Here is a 20,188-nt window from a genome sequence, read left to right as displayed (position 1 = left end):
ATAGCCAGCTATAAGGCTAGGGAAAAAAAATCTAGTCTGCTCGTAAAATAACAAATATATACTTTATAGAGGTTGAATCTGGTACATATCACAATTTATTAAAAATGGGAGGGGGGGAGACATTAAAAAAGTTAAAAGCGCTAAGGACTATATATAATAACAGGACAAAGCCTTACACATTTATCTATACAGTACATACAGGGACAGATTACAAGTGGAGCACTATATGTTGCTTTCATGAAAGCGATATTAGCGATCCACTGTGTAATACCAGCGCACGCTAATGTGCGCTGGTATTACAAGTTAACAGCAATGCAAACCCGAGCTGGCGTTCACATTGCTGGGAAGAGCGCACTTCTATAGGCTCCAATGGGAGCTTCATTCTGATGACGTCATACACGGCATCAGAACCTCACGCAGCGAAGGGGGTAAGTAGTGCAGACGATGGGCAGCATTTTTTTAAACCTGTGCTGATACATATATATTTATGCGATTATTATTATTATCGGTTATTTGTAGAGGGCCAACAGATTCTGCAGCGCTAATATGTGTATATACACATTAACACAAATATATATGTATATAAGCATATACATAGGGCAGCAACGATTATTTTCATAATCGATTATTTTTCTGATTAATCGGATAAAAAAAAACAAAAAAACAATAAAGTAAAAACTTTACATTAACAACTGTTTGTCCAATTTTTAAGTAGCAGAACACTTTTTATGATTAGGCAAAACAAAACCACGAACTTGAAAAGAAGTTAGAAAAAGGTAGACTATAGCTGTTTATAACGTGCTGTCATTACTCTTTCAGAAACTTTGCATTCAAATGCAAAAATGTCAACATGATCACATGCTAATAGCTGAGGCTGGCTCTCCTTTTGCAAGCTATTTTGCCTGCAGCAGAGAAAAAGTGCTCAGATGGTGTTGAGATGCCTGAGATGCATAAGTAGGGTTTTGCCAATTTTGTCAAGGTGGCAGCTTTGTTAGCTCTCCACCAATTAAAGTAAGCCTGGACTTCATTCTAACATAAAATATTTTTATCTATATGCAATGGTAAATAACCAGCTATAAGGTTAGGGAAAAATATCTAGTCTGATATTAAAATAATAGATATATACTTATAGAGGTTGACTCTTGTACAGTCAAAAGCGCTAAGGACTATATATCAATAATAGGACAAAGCCTTACACATTTACCTATACAGTACATATAAACAGCATTAGCAAGCAATGTGGTATTAATTGTGCAAACAGATAATAGTGCACATCAATTCAAATAACTCCCTTCAATCTAGGGCTAATCAATCTAGGGCTAAGTGTAAATAACAAGCTTGGCACTATATCATGCAAAGCATAGTCCCAAATCACCTGATTTAATATAAACAAACAATCTAAATGATGACTCCTATTATTTCTGGCTTGCACATAAGTCAGGAGTAGTTGTAAATTAAAAAAGAAACTTATACTGTCCTGAAAAAGTGAAAAGTAAAAGGTCTGTAGACGTCCTTTAGGCTAAGGACATAACCATAAAACACAATACCATGTGCAGGAGATCATCGGGGTGTAGCAGCTGGTGCTGTGCACAGACCAACTAATTCCAAACCAACTAATCTATTATGAGATTCGTTGACAACTAATTTAATAATCGATTATTATCGATTATATCGATTAGTTGTTGCAGCTCTACATATATATTTACTGGGAGCACACAGTTCCCATAGACAGCAATGTAAAGGCACTTTTTAGTGCTGCCCCCCCCCCCCCCCACACCCCACTCCTCCCGCCTAGTGCAATAGTTCTTAATTAAAAGGGCATTTGGAGCACTTTTAGAAAAGTAACCAGAGATCGGATCTCTGGTTAATTTTCTGAGCGGTAATTGCTATCGCGAGCTCGTCCGTTTGCGGGCGCGTAATAATTTAGAGATCCACTTGTAATCTAGCCCATAATCAGCAATAGCATGCAATCAGCTAATAATTGTGCAAACAGATAGTAGTGCACATCAATTAAAAAAAAAAAAACTCCCATTAATCTAATGCTAGGTGTAAAAAAACAAGCTTGGCACTATATCATGCAAAGCATAGTCCCAAATCTTCTGATTAAATATAAACAATCCAAATGATGACTCCTATTATTTCTGGGTTGCACATAAGCCAGGAGTACTTGTAACCTTTAAAAAGAAACTTATACTGTCCTGAAAAAGTAAAAAATAAACATCTGTAGACGTCCTTTAGGCTAAGGACATAACCATAAAACACAATATCATGTGAAGAAGTTCATCAGAGTAAAGCAGCTGGTGCCTTGTGCAAACCAACTAATAGATAATGAAATTCATTGACAACTATTTTCATAATCTATTATTATCGATAATATCAATTAGTTGTTGCAGCTCTAACTTAGATACAACTGGAGAAGAAATGTAAAAATATTTATGTAACGAGAGAGATTACGTTTTGACATTACCTGATTAAGTCTAGCTGTAGCAGTTCTTGATTGGCCTGAAAGAGTGGTTTCTTTGTGAAGAGCTCTCCCAAGATGCAGCTGGAGAGAAATGAAGCAAAAATTTAGGTGAAAATAACAACACTCATATTTTTCTTAAAGTAACATGCACAGTAAGGGAAGCACACTCTCAGGAACTAACAACCAGCTCAACAGCTTCTTTATTTGTTTTATGGCGATTTACCACCTGGGTGCAGCATCTTCTTAGCACAGTAATTATTTTCACAGAGTAGGACTTTCCTGTAATATATCAATCTGATCCTGCCTAATAAGGTCAGTCCAGCCCCGAAATACCAGGCAATTCCTCTCTGAAGGCAACCCCAGATGATCATTTCGGCCTTTATTGGGCCTTGTCAGTGAGGTGCAGCCATATTACTTCAAAGCATACTGAGCAAGGAATCTACGAATGGTTGCCCCTTTTCCCCTTAGAGAGAAGCGCACTCTCAGGAATGAACAACCAGCTCAATAACTTCACAAAGACACACAAGCATGCACATATGTGACCTTAAAAAGTGTAACTGAAGACATAAAATGGTCACAGTGTCTATTGTGATATGAAAAGCTTTAAAATTAGGATTGTTTTACTTACCCACAACTCCAAACATCTATAGCAGGTGTATATCTCTCCTCTCCTAGTAACAGCTCCGGCGGTCGATACCAAAGTGTAATCACTTTGTTAGTGTAGGGCCGGCTGCAAGACAAACACCTTAATGGTTGAGTATCCACATCTTTATGTATATATCTCTGTATATCTCTATCTCTCTATATATATCCATCCCTTTAAGGACCAGGCAGTTCAGACTAAGACTCCCCCAAAAGACCAGAGCATTTTTAGCATTTTTGCCATCTCTACATTTAAACAGAAATAGAGCCTTTTTCTTTCTTAAGACATGGTGAGTCCACGGAATCATCAATTACAGTTGGGAATACCACTCCTGGCCAGCAGGAGGGAAAAAAGCACCACAGCAAAGCTGTTAAGTATCACTTCCCTTCCCACAACCCTCAGTCATTCTCTTTGCCTTCAGTGCAAGGAGGAGGTGAAGTTTAGGTGTCTGCATAAGATTTTTCTATCAAGATTTTTTTATTTTGAAGCCAGAGCAGGCTTGCTCTGATCTTCCCTAGCATACTGGGTTTAGTTGTACTCCACATTAGTCTCTTCAGTAAGGCTGTGGTAGCTTTTAAGCAGTCAGGAACTTGTGGGGTGGGCCTCACTGCGGCTTCCTGACAGTTGCTGCCTTCAACTAGAATGCCAGAGTAGGCTTACTCTGTTCCTTCTTCTATCCATAGGTCTCTGTGAGGAGTGGATTCCTCTCATACCAGATGAGATGTCCTCCTGTCGGACAGTCAAAGGTGCAGGTAAGTGCCATTTTAGTTTATTCATAAACCCTGGCACTTTATTAATTTTCTGCATCAATTATGGGGGCTAAGTTATCCTGAGTTCAGGATACATTTGACAGGATGCAGGGCACTGCAACAGTGTACATTTTTTTTTAATATTGTGTACGTTTTTTTATTTTATTGGTGACTGTGTGTTAGAATGTTGGTGCAGTTGTTTTTATTATAAGAAGCCGAAGCAGTTACGGTCCGTTGAACGGCACAGATCGCGACATCACCTGGGGCGGAGCTCCTTCCGGCTGCAGGGTGCGCTGTGACTTTGCGCCCTTTCCCTGCTATCGGCTTATGGCGGTTTGTACACACAGCAGCCAAGCATGTTTTCTCCAGAGCTCTGTACCAGACAAGGATCAGGTAGGCACCTCCGCTTAGCGCGGAGGTGTAGAAGGACCAGACTGTTTATTACCCATTGCCTTTTGAAAAAAAGTCTCTGTGGGGTTCTTTTTTAAGCAATACTAAGAGAACTGCTTTTAAAAAGTGAGGCATTCTTGTTTAGTTGCGGTTTTTGTAACCAATGTCCTGTTGCATTTTCTAACGTTACCATTTAAAGGGACAGTACATAATTGAAAATCATTTTTTTTTTAAGTAAATCTTATTATTGAAAGATGAACTTAGAGTCTATGCCTGATAGAGTGCAAAATTTGTTTGAATGCCCAGGTTGAACCTCCTTTGCCTTTTTGAAGTTCTTGCATTGAAAGAACTATGATGTATAAAGACAGACTATTTGTTTCGGAGCCACCATTCTCTGGTTGAAACTGTTCAGGCAATGCCACAGTCTCCTCCTCAAGTGCCCCAAGTCACATTACCGCCTCAGGCAGTGCCCTGCAGTTCCTCACAGACACTTGGAGTTTTTTTGAAGGAAGAAATTGCTGCCCAGGTGTCCTCAGAGGTATCTGAGGAGCTAGCTGCCATTCCCTTACTGCAGGGGAAACATAAGAGGAAATTTAGAGAATCAGATAAGGTATCAAATCCTGTTCAGGCTAACCAAGTTGCTCTTTCCCATAAGTTGGAAGAGGAGTATACTTCGGTAGCCTCTGAAGGTGAAATCCCAGATTCGGATAGTGTAATTCATTCTTCTGATGCTGAAGTGGTTTCCTTCAGATTCAAGCTTGAACACCTCCGTGTTTTGTTAAAGGAGGTTTTAGCTACCATGGACAACTCCGATACGCCTATCGTTGTCAACCCTAAAAAGTCTAGTAAATTAAATAGATACTTTGATGTTCCCTCTCCTGGGGAGGTGTTTCCAGTATAAGACCATGCCACGGACATGATTACCCGTGAATGGGAGGGACCAGGAATTCCTTTTTTCCCCTCCCCTGTCTTTAGGAAGATGTTCCCAGTGGCCAACTACATAAAGGAGTCATGGCAGATGGTTTCTAAGGTGGAAGGGACGATTTCCACTTTGGCCAAGAGAACCACTATTCCGATTGAGGATAGTTGCTCTTTCAAAGATCCTATGGATAAAAAGCTGGAGGCCTTTTTAAAGAAGATGTATACTCTTCAAGTGTTACAATGGCAACCGGCAGTGTGCATTGCTACAGTAACCAGCGCGGCAGTCTATTGGTTTGACACCTTGTCTGAATCCCTTCAAGCTGAAACTCCATTGGAGGAAATTCAGGATAGGATAAAGGCTTTGAAGTTAGCTAATTCCTATATCACTTCTTTGCAGGTCATTAAGTTTGGGGCCAAAATAACTGGCTTTGCAATCTTAGCGTGTAGAGCGCTATGGCTTAAATGTTTGCTGATGTGTCGTCTAAATCTAAGCTTTTGGCGAATTCCTTACAAGTGAAAAACCTTGTTCGGGCCAGCATTGGCAGAAATTATATCCGATATCACGGGTGGTAAGGGATCTTTTCTGCTTCAAGAAAAGAACAACAAAATGAAGGGATGTCAGACTAATTTTCGTTCCTTTCGTAACTTCAGAGGTAAGTCTTCCCCTGCCTCTAAAAAGTTAGAGTTCAAAACCTTTCCCCAAGGGGCAGGTTCTATCTTTTAAGATTATCTGTAGACCAGATAAAAAGGGGAGTTCTTGAAATGCGTACAGGACCTTTCCCTCTTGGGAGTGATTGTTCCTGGTCAGAAACCGGGGTCTCGTATTTTACTCAAACCGGTTTGTAGTTCCCCAAAAAAAGAGGGAACTTTCAGACCTATTCTAGATCTAAAGTTGCTCAACAGATTCCTCAGAGTACCATCCTTCAAGATGGAGACTATCTGCTCCATTCTGCCTCTGATTCAAGATGGTCAATTCATGACGACCACAGACCTGAAGGATGCGTACCTGCACGTGCCCATTCGCAGGGACCATACCAAATATCTGAGATTTGCTTATCTAGACAAAAATTTTCAATTTGTAGCGCTTCCATTTGGCCTCGCCACAGCTCCCAGAATTTTCTCAAAGGTTCTGGGAGCTCTATTGGCAGTGATTCGGTCCTGAGGAATTGCTGTGGCACCTTATCTGGACGACATTCTGATTCAGGCACCATCCTTGCAATTAGCATAATCCCATACAAAAATCTAGTTGGCGTTTCTTTGATCCCACGGGTGAAAGGTCAATTTGGAGAAATGTTCTTTTGTTCCGGCTTTAAGAGTGATATTCTAACGAACCATTATAGATTCTCTATAAATGAAAATTTTTCTGACAGGTCAGAAAAGCCAAGATTCTGTCCACTTGCCTGTCCCTACAGTAGGCGGCACGACCATCAGTGGCCCAATGCATGGAGGTAATCGGGTTGATGGTGGCTTCCATGGACATAGTTCCGTTTGCTCGGTTCCATTTGAGACCTCTGCAGCTATGCATGCTCGCTAAGTGAAACGGGAAATATACAGATCTCAGATAATAGTTTGGGATCAATCGACAAGGGACTCCCTACTGTGGTGGCTGTCGCAAGACCATCTGTCCGAGGGGACATGTTTTCAGAGATCCTCCTGGGTAATAGTGACCACGGATGCAAGCCTGTTGGGTTGGGGAGCAGTCTGGGACTCGTTGAAGGTACAGGGACTCTGGTCTCAGAAAGAATCTGCTCTCCCCATAAACATTCTGGAGTTGAGAGTGATCTTCAATGCATTGATGGCCCTAGCCCGGTCTATCAGGTTCCAAACTGACAACAACCTCAGTGGCAATCATCAACCAAGGGGGAACTCGGAGCTCCTTAGCCAATGGGCAGAGGCTCACAATTACTGTCTATCTGCCATCCACATTCCAGGAGTGGACAATTGGGAAGCGGATTTTCTGAGGAGACAGACTTTCCATCTATCCAGAAGTGTTCTCCAGGTTAACAACCAAATGAAGCTTACCAAAATTGGATCTGATGGCATCTCGTCAGACCACCAAGCTCCCAAAGTACGGTTCAAGGTCAAGAGATCCTCAAGCTTTTCTGATAGATGCTCTGGCAGTTGCGTGGAACTTCAGGTTGGCATATCTCTTTCCCCACAAATCATCGCTTTATCCAAATCTCGCTTCTCTGAAGCTGACTGCTTTGAGATTGAACACTTGATTTTAGCTAAGCACGGGTTATCCGAATAGGTCATTGAGACCATGATTCATGCTTGTAAGCCTGTCACTAGAAGGATTTACCATAGATTTGGCATAAATATCTTTGCGAGTCTAGGATTTTCTTGGAGTAAGGTCAGGATCCCAAGGATCTTATGTTTTCTCCAGGAAGGCCTTGAGAAGGGGTTATCTGTCAGTACCCTCAAAGGTCAGATTTCTGCTCTATCCATTCTGTTGCACAAGCTTCTGACGGACGTGTCGGATGTACAATCCTTTTGTCAGGCCCTGTCAGAATCAGGATCAGTTGCTCCTCCTTGGAGCCTTAACCTTGTTCTTAAAGTTTTACAACAGGCTCCGTTTGAGCCTATGCATTCCATAGATATTAAGTTATTATCTTGGAAGGTTTTGTTCCTTACTGCTATTTCTTCTGCTCGGAGGGTTTCTGAACTCTCAGCATTGCAGTGCGATTCTCCTTATCTCATATTTCATGCAAATAATGCAGTTCTCCGTACAAAGTTTTGTTTTCTTCCTAAGGTTGTTTCGGACAGAAATATTAATCAGGAAATTGATGTTCCTTCTCTCTGTCCTAATCCTTCTCATAAAGAACGTTTGTTGCACAACTTAGACGTTGTGCGGGCACTTAAATTCTATCTGCAGGCTACAAAGGACTTTCATCAGTCGCCTACATTGTTTGTTTGATTTTCGGGAAAACGTTAGGGCCAGAAAGCTACTGCCACTTCTCTTTCTATCTGGTTGAGGAGTGTTATTCCTATGGTTTATGAGACTGCTGGACAGCAGCCTCCGGAGAGATTTACAGCTCACTCCACTAGGGCGGTGTCTTCTTCTTGGGCCTTCAAGAATGAGGCCTCTGTAGAACAGATTTGCACACTTTTTCTAAATTCTATACATTTAATACTTTTGCCTCGGCTGGGGCTTCTTTTGGGAGTAAGGTTCCGCAAGCAGTGGTGCCTTCTGTTTAGGTTACCTGTCTTGCCTTCCCTAATCATCTGTGTCCTTTAGCTTGGATATTTATTCCCAACAGTAATTGCTGATTCCGTGGACTCAGTGTCTTAAGAAAGAAAACTTTATGTTTACCTGATAAATTAATTTCTTTCTTTCTTTCTTTCTTGGACACTGTGAGTCCACGGCCTTCCCTGTTTTCTCAGACAGGTTTTTTAATATAAACCTCAGGCACCTCTGCACTTTGTGTTATTTCCTCTCTCTCCTTTGCCTTCGGTTATATGACTGGAAGTTGTGGGAAGGGAAGTGATACTCAACACTGGTATTCCCAACAGTAATGGATGATTCGGTGGACTCACCATGTCAAAAAAGAAAAAAAAAAATTATCAGACAAGCATAAATTTAGTTTTTCTTATATTTACCTATCAAAACTATATATTTTTTTTAGTAGACAACCCAAAGTATTGATCTACGGCATTTTTGGTCTATTTAATGCCACCATTTCCCCGCCAAATGTGATCTAATAAAAAAAAACACTTATCACAAACTTTGGGTTTCTCACTAAAATTATTTACATACTGCTTGTGCAATTGTGGCACAATTGATTGTACAAGCTTCTCTGGGATCCCTTTTGTTCAGAAATAGACACATGTGGCCTTGCCATTGCTTTTTGGTAATTAGGCCGCTAATTGCAGCTGTGCACCACACTTATTATTGCACTGACTGAAAGAGGACACACACAAAAAAACACAATGCATATCAATCACCTGTTGATAACAGTTTTCTTTATAATGAAAACTCAGATAAGGTAGTTTATAGGTCGCCAAGCAAGAGAAAGGAAAGAACAGCACAAGCTCCCTAACAGTTTTGTAAATGGGAAAATAAATTGTTACAAAGTTTTAGATGACGCTTCATTAGATCCCACCAAACCAGGACACTAATCATTTATGCATAGCTTAAAATCATGTCAATAAGAGATTGAAGAATAAGTGCTTGCAGCCTTCAGTAAAACATGGTGGAGGGTCTTGTCCTGGTCTTGAGACCGAAAAATAAATATGGATGGTCATTAAAACTTTCCTAAAACAACAAATCTAATTGTGGCCTAAGGACTTTTGCACAGTACTGTATAGATAAAGTGAGAGTCCACAAGCCATTACTCCTGGTAATTCAACTAATGGCAACAAGGAGGAGGCAAAGATAACCAAACATTCTACAAGCTTTTAATCCCCCCGACCTCTCCAATATCTCAGTCTAACATATAGCTGAAAAAAATGAGAATAGAAATGTAGGAAGGAAGAAAGCCGGATGCATACCAAACTGCGGCCAATTAGAAAAATAAAAGAGCGGGTCTTGTGGACTCTAACCACAATGAAAGAAATGAATTCAGGCAATTACAAATGTTTTCTTTTCTAAGGCGGTGAGAGTACATGAGCCATTATACCTGGGATCTAATACCAAAGCTGTGTAGTCCATGAGTAAACTGGAGGGAACAAAATTAAGGCAGGCACAGAATTACCAACCACTGAGACTGTTAATGTGTTTTCTGTGTCACTAAAAGTTTGATCTATGTTGAAATTGCTTTAGAATAAATGTTGGGAGTGAATTTATGGTATGCAAGTTGATATGAGCTTGTGTGTGTATCGCTGTTAAAATGACCTTGGTGCATTTTTCTTTCGGAATGGTAATTATTCGGGCTAGTTTCTTACCTAAGAAATCAGACGTTGTAATGAGGTATTTTGAAGTTTTATTGTTGTAACTTGATTTAAAGTCATATGTATGTTCTTAATTATGTGTGTTATTAATAGCATTTTTAGTTTTAAGTGATATTTGTTTTATGCAAATAAAGACTGGAGAGAGATTTGGTGTGTTTTCCCACCTGTTAAATGCACATAAAATATATTGTTTTTGCAAGTGAACTAATTAAGGGATTTGTAAATGTATGGATGATTGTGTGACTTTCGGTCATGTTTTGGTAAATGAAAAAGATTAACAGGTTGATTTAAGTATGTTGTGGGCGTAATGTAAGATTCATGCAAGGAGTTAAAACAGGAGAATAGAAAAGACTATACGCTGTATGCTATTAAATGTATCTAAAGTATTTGGGTCTGTTTCTGTTGCAAGTAGAGTAATTCAGTAGAGTTATACAATATTAATTGGTAACATATTACTGTGTAATATTATTTATGCTGTCATGGCTCTCATTTAAATATGCAGGTTATGATACAGTAAAGAAGTAGAATTTTAATGGTAAATAAGACAAGTGTCTTAATCATAGCTAGGGTATACATATGTAATATACATGTTATAAATGGTTAGTCTTTAAAGGGACAGTACACTGTAAAATAGTTTTTATATTAATGTATTTTCAATGACTTGTTATACAAGCTGAATAGTATAAAACATAGTAGAAATTGCATTTGCGAGTTTATTTGTATATATGAAGTAGTTGCTTTTGGGCTTTTAAATCACAGCCTATTACAATGGGTTAAGTTTCAGGTTATAGCAATTAAACAATTAAAGGTACTTCATCAGGTAAGATGGATCATTGGGAACAATTTAAAGGGGATATTTTTGGACAAACTGTCTTTTTAATCTATTAGTGTACATTCTTATTATTCTTTTGTAGAAAGCTCATTTTGTTGTATACAATTGTTATATTTAGATAGAGAGCTGCAAAATGGTGAATATCAAATTATATAAAAAAGTTAAATCAAATAATTGTGTATTTATTAAAATCTTGGTTATGTAAAAGTATAGACTGGATTCTAGAGCTTTAGTGCCAAACATGATTTATTTAACAGTGAATTTGCACTGTGCATGCAAGCAGGGGCTATATAGAACAGTGGCTGTACCATTATCTGACCTTTCCCAGAATATAGTACTTAGGTGTTTGTGTGTTCCTTTGTAAATTTATGGTTAGGGATTTTATTTGTAAATATGCAACTGGAGTTTATTGATCTTCTGAAGTGATTGCATTATTAGTGTGATCTCATAGTATTGTGCATGGTAGAATTTGCCAATCTAGGGCATATAAAGTTGTTATAGGATTTTAATTATTTGTAGTGTTTTGCTAGTGCTGTGTTTCAGTGAATGAAGTATGTGTTGTATTTCAGGTTGATTCTGGTTGTTAAAAGTTTGTACCGGCTGTTAATGTTTTGTGGAATGGACAGTTGGTTTTAAGTGTTTTCTAAGAGAATGTTATGGGTTTTTTTTTCTTAGTGAATGTGTTTGGAAGGGTGCTGTATGAATGGAACATTGAATATTGAGGTGTATTTGATTTTGCATGATGTTAAGAATAGTATACTACGGAGTGCATGAATTGTCTTTTAGTTTGCGGCTATATTGTGTTTGCGTGACACATACGGTGTTTCACGCAAACAAAGGGGGAAGTATTGATGAGTATCTTTATGTGATTTGGGTGAATATTTTAAGTAAGAAAATGAACCTAAAATGTTTTTTTGTTCTTAACACAATATTTGTATTTGCAGGATGAGATCATGAAGCTGTATCCAGAGAGTAAAAACACTAACTGAATTATTTTTGAGTTTTTCATATTTAGGTAAAATCTGTACAGATAAAATTCCATAGTGCAGCCTCCAAAAGATTGAATGCAAGTAAACCTTTTAAACAAAGAAATGCCTGGTGCCTAGTTGCAGAAAGAAAAAAATAAGATAAAAGACCTTTTGTCAAGTTTGTTTTAACCACCATACTGCAGTAAAAGTTGCTGAACTATCTTTGGATCCATTCTTTGCTTTGCATGCTGGTACCAGCCCCAGAACTGGACTCTGGGTAATCTATGACTGTTTCCTATGATGTGTGTCTGCAGAACATAAAGACTGTCCTTCTCTGGACTGTGTCTTGCCTGTTGGAATTAAGGACCTGTTACACTGTTACAGAGTCATCCACAGTTAAATTAGGGGAGTATTGTTTAAACTTGTTTACTTATATTGCTTGTTTTGTAATCTCTTGTAATCGTGTTATTTTTGTTGGTCATATTAGTTATAAGAAGTCATATATAGCATTGTCTGCATACAAGTATGCCTTATTTGTATTAGTACACATTGTAGTTTATGTACTAAACAAAGTAACCCTCTAGATAAGTAACTCTAAACCTTGCAGTGTTGTAACCTATCGAATGGCCCTCTGAGTATAGCGAATATGTTTGCACCTTTATAGTTTAAAGAAAATGCTGCAATATCTCAGAATATTTTAGACCCTTCACCCTTGAGGAACACAGTGAGGACACGTCTCAGCTAGAAATTTATATTAATTATACAGAAAAATATTTGTTTAGGGAGTAGCATAATTATAGTTATATTGATGGTATATTTTCTACCTACAATTATTGGATCTGTGTTATGAAAGCAAATGTATTTTTTCCCTTTTATTAATTGGTATGGTATCTGTTATTTGAATTTTGTAATTCCAGATGTTTGTCAGTGAAATAAATTATCTTACCATAAAGATGTGTTTACCTTTAAAAGATTTTGTAGTTTTAATAATGTTATGATTGCATTCTCTCCTCATACAGGAGTGAGAGAATTTAGGTTGCATAAAATAATTAGTAAACTAGTAGTGTTTATATCAGATGAGACTACTGACTATTAAGATCATAGTTGGAGAATTATAAACATTACAGATAGTAGCTTTGCAGAATAAAGGAACACTAGGTTATTTGTTTTAGTAGGTCAAAGAGAAAGTGTGAAGAAATTAATTTTAAAGAAAATATTTTTATTGACCGTTTTACTTTTCATTTTTGTTGCAGGGCAGGCCTTAGCATAAGTTACTTAGCATAGCCATTCAGCCTCTTGATGAAGTCTAGCAGTTTTCACTTGCTTAGTATTCATGAAGTATTATTTAAATTGTATAGGGAAGCTGTGAGTTATTCTCTGTAAAAGTTTCAATGTATTTAGTTTGTATTATATATCCACAAGGTTTTTCTGGTTTTAAATGACATAGGATAAGTTAAGCTAAAAGAATTGTGATGCTTACAAAAGGGTGAAAGGAGTTTTATTTGGACATAATTGTGATTGTATCAGGGTGTGTGCTCATCTTGTGCTGTTTTGTTTCCTTCTTAGACTCCTTCTGACTTGAGTGTCTGCTTGTTATGAGGATCCACTGGCTTTCCTTGTCTACGCCATGAACAAACCATCGGACTTCCAGCATCTACCTGCAGAAGAACACTGGATAAGCACCCCTACTGCAAATGGACTATGGTATTGAAGCAGATTGTCTGAGGAAGGTGGAGCTCTAAGAGGACAAAGGCTGTTCTTAAAGTGATCAGAGGCCACCCAGAGACACTTGTGCTGTTCCCATGTCAGGCTTCACTGTGGAGAATTTACAGAGCAAGAGACTGTTGGAAATATTGGGGGGTGCTAGCAATGCAGGTGGAGAAATAAAGATGAAGCGTTGTTTGAGGGTAGATAGGGCAGATAGACCAGTAGTTTGAGGATGCTGGGAGGTAGACAGAGAGTATAGGAGGGGCCATACCTATGTGCAGTGACAAATTGTGCAATATTGGCCTATAAAATTATAGCAGTAAATGTGAATATATTTCTCTACAGTATTCTCACATAGATTCATGTTACACCAAAGTATTAGGCTTATATTGTTAAAGGATTTACTAATTTTCTGTGCTTTTCTATTTTTTATGTTATTCTGTTAGAATAAAAGAGTGGTATCTTAGGATATGTTAGCCTTACCGACACCATCTTGTTCTAGTTGCCATTTTGTCTTAGGCATCCATCTTGTATAAGAAAGGTTTATTATAGCAGCTTATTATGTAGTGAGAAAGATGTAGATGTTATGAATCTTTGTATAGATAGGATGGCCTTGTAAATGTTCCTGGCGATGCGCCTGGAAGCCGCTATCTCTATAAGATGGCCACACGGCCTTGCTTTGGGCTGGGCTGTGGGCCCAGATGTACCTTTATTACAGTTATAGAAACATTTCTTCTCAAAACTCTATTTTATCCAATTATAATAATTAGCTTATTTCTTTCCTGAGAAATGCTGTGTAAAAAGACGTGGTCATGAACTCGTCATGTTAACCCTCTATGCTGTAATTATTGCCTATAAGAAGTGTTGTTCATCTTTTAATAAACAGAGCAGATGTTAGACTGATTGCTGTGTGGTCTGATTTCTGTTCTCTGGGATATCCCTTTATCAAATAACCCATTCATTTCCAGCTGATACGGTGTGCTGTAGGCCAAGTGCTGACTGACACTCTCCCCCCCTGAAAATAACACCTAACACCTATTCTAAAAACTGGAACCAGAACTAAAACCCTCTAGGTTCCAGGTCAACTGCTGAGAGGGAAAAAAGGACTCCTGACTGTATAGTATCTATCAGAAAAGAAGCAAGAATAACTTTCATTGAAGGAATAGTTTGCCTGAAGCCCAGTCTGTAGCATTGGGCAATAGAATCCAGAAATTCTGGACATACTGGGACAAGGCCTTTTGAGAAAAGAATAACCTACCATGTACCATCTACCAAAATAGATCTGGATTGGTGGTTCAAGAAATTTGTAAGAGGAAAAATGCTTCTTATATTGTTTGACATTATTCCAAATAACACTACACTTCCAGCCAGCTCTTGAAAAATATAAAATTTGTGAAAAAAAGAAGGGAATGTAAGTTCCTAGATTGACTAAGGAACAAAAATGGCTATTCACATATTTTCCTTTAGAGTCCTGAGGAAGGAAGCTCCAATATCCTCCAGACACAAAAGAAACAATGGTATGTAACGAAGGATAAATAGAACCTTACCCAGAAAAAGAGAGATAAAAAGTCTACCATAAAGACCATGACTGCTAACCATGATTGAGCCACAAAGTTCTCCTGGGTGTACTGCAAAATTCATTATCTTAGCATTAATATGAATAAAGACTAAAATTACATTTGCCAAAGTATCATGAAAATCAGCATCTTCTAAAACTAGATCAGACCGATTTATACATCAAACTGAAAAAACATAATTTATGCTTACCTGATAAATTCCTTTCTCCTGTAGTGTAGTCAGTCCACGGGTCATCATTACTTCTGGGATATTAACTCCTCCCCAACAGGAAGTGCAAGAGGATCACCCAAGCAGAGCTGCTATATAGCTCCTCCCCTCTACGTCACACCCAGTCATTCGACCGAGAACCAAACGAGAAAGGAGAAACTATAGGGTGCAGTGGTGACTGGAGTATAATTTAAAAATTTAGACCTGCCATAAAAAACAGGGCGGGCCGTGGACTGACTACACTACAGGAGAAAGGAATTTATCAGGTAAGCATAAATTATGTTTTCTCCTGTTAAGTGTAGTCAGTCCACGGGTCATCATTACTTCTGGGATACCAATACCAAAGCTAAAGTACACGGATGACGGGAGGGACAGGCAGGATCTTTATACGGAAGGGACCACTGCCTGAAGAACCTTTCTCCCAAAAACAGCCTCCGAAGAAGCAAAAGTGTCAAATTTGTAAAATTTGGAAAAAGTATGAAGAGAAGACCAAGTTGCAGCCTTGCAAATCTGTTCAACAGATGCCTCATTCTTAAAGGCCCAAGTGGAAGCCACAGCTCTAGTAGAATGAGCTGTAATTCTTTCAGGAGGCTGCTGTCCAGCAGTCTCATAGGCTAAACGTATTATGCTACGAAGCCAAAAAGAGAGAGAGGTAGCAGAAGCTTTTTGACCTCTCCTCTGTCCAGAATAAACGACAAACAGGGAAGAAGTTTGGCGAAAATCTTTAGTTGCCTGTAAATAAAATTTCAGGGCACGAACTACATCCAGATTGTGTAGAAGTCGTTCCTTCTTTGAAGAAGGGTTAGGACACAATGATGGGACAACAATCTCCTGATTGATATTCCTATTAGTGACTACCTTAGGTAAGAACCCAGGTTTAGTACGCAGAACTACCTTGTCTGAATGAAAAATCAGATAAGGAGAATCACAATGTAAGGCCGATAACTCAGAGACTCTTCGAGCCGAGGAAATAGCCATTAAAAACAGAACTTTCCAAGATAACAATTTAATATCAATGGAATGAAGGGGTTCAAACGGAACACCCTGTAAAACGTTAAGAACTAAATTTAAGCTCCATGGTGGAGCAACAGTTTTAAACACAGGCTTAATCCTGGCCAAAGCCTGAACGTCTGGAACTTCTGGCAGACGTTTGTGTAAAAGAATGGACAGAGCTGAGATCTGTCCCTTTAAGGAACTAGCAGATAAACCCTTTTCTAAACCCTCTTGTAGAAAAGACAATATCCTAGGAATCCTAACCTTACTCCATGAGTAACTCTTGGATTCGCACCAATGTAAGTATTTACGCCATATTTTATGGTAAATCTTTCTGGTAACAGGTTTCCTAGCCTGTATTAAGGTATCAATTACTGACTCCGAAAATCCACGCTTTGATAAAATCAAGCGTTCAATTTCCAAGCAGTCAGCTTCAGAGAAATTAGATTTTGATGTTTGAAAGGACCCTGAATTAGAAGGTCCTGTCTCAGAGGCAGAGACCAAGGTGGACAGGATGACATGTCCACTAGATCTGCATACCAGGTCCTGCGTGGCCACGCAGGCGCTATTAGAATCACCGATGCTCTCTCCTGTTTGATCCTGGCAATCAATCGAGGAAGCATCGGGAAGGGTGGAAACACATAGGCCATCCCGAAGGTCCAAGGTGCTGTCAAAGCATCTACCAGGACCGCTCCCGGGTCCCTGGACCTGGACACGTAACAAGGAAGCTTGGCGTTCTGGCGAGACGCCATGAGATCTCTCTCTGGTTTGCCCCATAGTCGAAGTATTTGGGCAAAGACCTCCGGATGAAGTTCCCACTCCCCCGGATGAAAAGTCTGACGACTTAGGAAATCCGCCTCCCAGTTCTCCACTCCAGGAATGTGGATTGCTGACAGGTGGCAAGAGTGAGACTCTGCCCAGCGAATTATCTTTGATACTTCCATCATTGCTAGGGAGCTTCTTGTCCCTCCTTGATGGTTGATGTAAGCTACAGTCGTGATGTTGTCCGACTGAAACCTGATGAACCCCCGAGTTGTTAACTGAGGCCAAGCCAGAAGGGCATTGAGAACTGCTCTCAATTCCAGAATGTTAATTGGAAGGAGACTCTCCTCCTGAGTCCATGATCCCTGAGCCTTCAGGGAATTCCAGACAGCGCCCCAACCTAGTAGGCTGGCGTCTGTTGTTACAATTGTCCAATCTGGTCTGCTGAATGGCATCCCCCTGGACAGATGTGGCCGAGAAAGCCACCATAGAAGAGAATTTCTGGTCTCTTGATCCAGATTCAGAGTAGGGGACAAATCTGAGTAATCCCCATTCCACTAGCTTAGCATGCACAATTGCAGCGGTCTGAGATGTAGGCGTGCAAAGGGTACTATGTCCATTGCCGCTACCATTAAACCGATTACCTCCATGCATTGAGCCACTGACGGGTGTTGAATGGAATGAAGGACACTGCAAGCATTTTGAAGCTTTGTTAACCTGTCTTCTGTCAGATAGATCTTCATTTCTACAGAATCTATAAGAGTCCCCAAGAAGGGAACTCTTGTGAGTGGAAAGAGAACTTTTCTCTTCGTTCACCTTCCACCCATGTGACCTTAGAAAAGCCAGTACTAACTCTGTATGAGACTTGGCAGTTTGAAAGCTTGACGCTTGTATCAGAATGTCGTCTAGGTACGGAGCCACCGAAATTCCTCGCGGTCTTAGTACCGCCAGAAGAGCGCCCAGAACCTTTGTGAAGATTCTTGGAGCCGTAGCCAATCCGAATGGAAGAGCTACAAACTGGTAATGCCTGTCTAGGAAGGCAAACCTTAGATACCGGTAATGATCTTTGTGAATCGGTATGTGAAGGTAAGCGTCCTTTAAATCCACTGTGGTCATGTACTGACCCTTTTGGATCATGGGTAAGATTGTCCGAATAGTTTCCATTTTGAACGATGGAACTCTTAGGAATTTGTTTAAGATCTTTAAATCCAAGATTGGTCTGAAGGTTCCTTCTTTCTTGGGAACCACAAACAGATTTGAGTAAAACCCCTGTCCGTGCTCCGACCGCGGAACCGGGTGGATCACTCCCATTAGCAAAAGATCTTGTACACAACGTAGAAACGCCTCTTTCTTTATTTGGTTTGTTGACAACCTTGAAAGATGAAATCTCCCTTTTGGGGGAGAGATTTTGAAGTCCAGAAGATATCCCTGAGATATGATCTCTAACGCCCAGGGATCCTGGACATCTCTTGCCCAAGCCTGGGCGAAGAGAGAAAGTCTGCCCCCCACTAGATCCGTTCCCGGATCGGGGGCCCTCAATTCATGCTGTCTTAGGGGCAGCAGCAGGTTTTCTGGCCTGCTTGCCCTTGTTCCAGGACTGGTTAGGTTTCCAGCCTTGTCTGTAGCGAGCAACAGCTCCTTCCTGTTTTGGTGTAGAGGAAGTTGATGCTGCTCCTGCCTTGAAGTTACGAAAGGCACGAAAATTAGATTGTCTAGCCCTAGGTTTGGCTCTGTCTTGAGGCAGGGCATGGCCTTTACCTCCTGTAAAGTCAGCGATAATTTCTTTCAAACCGGGCCCGAATAAGGTCTGCCCTTTGAAAGGTATGTTAAGTAATTTAGATTTAGAAGTAACATCAGCTGACCAGGATTTTAGCCACAGTGCTCTACGTGCCTGAATGGCGAATCCGGAATTCTTAGCCGTAAGTTTAGTTAAATGTACTACGGCATCTGAAATAAATGAATTAGCTAGCTTAAGGGTTTTAAGCTTATTTGAAATCTCATCTATAGTTATTGAGTCAAGAGTCTCTTCCAGAGACTCGGACCAAAATGCGGCCGCAGCCGTGACAGACGCAATACATGCAAGGGGTTGCAATATAAAACCTTGTTGAACAAACATTTTCTTAAGGTAACCCTCTAATTTTTTTATCCATTGGATCTGAAAAGGCACAGCTATCCTCCACCGGGATAGTGGTACGCTTAGCCAGAGTAGAAACCGCTCCCTCCACCTTAGGGACCATCTGCCATAAGTCCCGTGTGGTGGCGTCTATTGGAAACATTTTTCTAAATACAGGAGGGGGGGAAAGGGTACACCGGGCCTATCCCACTCCTTAGTAATTATCTCTGTAAGCCTCTTAGGTATAGGAAATACGTCAGTACTCGCTGGTACTGCATAGTATCTATCCAGCCTACATAATTTCTCTGGGATTGCAACGGTGTTACAATCATTCAGAGCCGCTAATACCTCCCCTAGCAGTACACGGAGGTTTTCTAGTTTAAACTTTAAATTTGAAATGTCTGAATCCACTCTATTTGGATCAGATTCGTCACCTGCAGATTGAAGCTCTCCGTCCTCATGTTCTGCAAATTGTGACGCAGTATCTGACATGGCCCTATTATTATCAGCGCACTCTGTTCTCACCCCAGAGTGATCTCGCTTACCTCTAAGTTCTGGTAATTTAGACAAAACTTCAGTCATAACATTAGCCATGTCCTGTAGTGTGATTTGTAATGGCCGCCCTGAAGTACTCAGCGTTACAATATCACGCACCTCCCGAGCGGGAGATGCAGGTACTGACACGTGAGGCAAGTTAGTCGGCATAACTTCCCCCTCGTTGTTTGGTGAATGATGTTCAATTTGTACAGATTGACTTTTATTTAAAGTAGCATCAATGCAATTAGTACATAAATTTCTATTGGGCTCCACCTTGGCTTTTGCACATATAGCACAGAGATATTCCTCTGAGTCAGACATGTTTAACAAACTAGCAATTAAACTAGCAAGCTTGGAAATACTTTTCAACTCAATTTACAAGTAATATGAAAAACGCACTGTGCCTTTAAGAAGCACAGAAAAAAAACTATGAG

General features: G+C 39.9%; 1 protein-coding gene across 1 annotated transcript in view; it reads right to left on the bottom strand.

Annotated features, from left to right (window-relative positions):
* CDK12 (cyclin dependent kinase 12) overlaps positions 1-20,188 on the bottom strand; it is a 470,679-nt gene that overhangs the window by 298,950 nt on the left and 151,541 nt on the right. Inside the window, exons 8-9 of the mRNA XM_053697993.1 lie at positions 3,093-3,194; positions 2,468-2,545 (exon numbers count right to left, since the gene is read on the bottom strand). Of these exons, the coding sequence (XP_053553968.1) occupies positions 2,468-2,545; positions 3,093-3,194 (180 nt within the window). The remainder of the gene's footprint in view (positions 1-2,467; positions 2,546-3,092; positions 3,195-20,188) is intronic.

Source organism: Bombina bombina, chromosome 1, assembly GCF_027579735.1.
Source record: "Bombina bombina isolate aBomBom1 chromosome 1, aBomBom1.pri, whole genome shotgun sequence".
NCBI lineage: Eukaryota > Metazoa > Chordata > Amphibia > Anura > Bombinatoridae > Bombina > Bombina bombina.
This window is presented reverse-complemented; position numbering and strand designations above follow the sequence as displayed.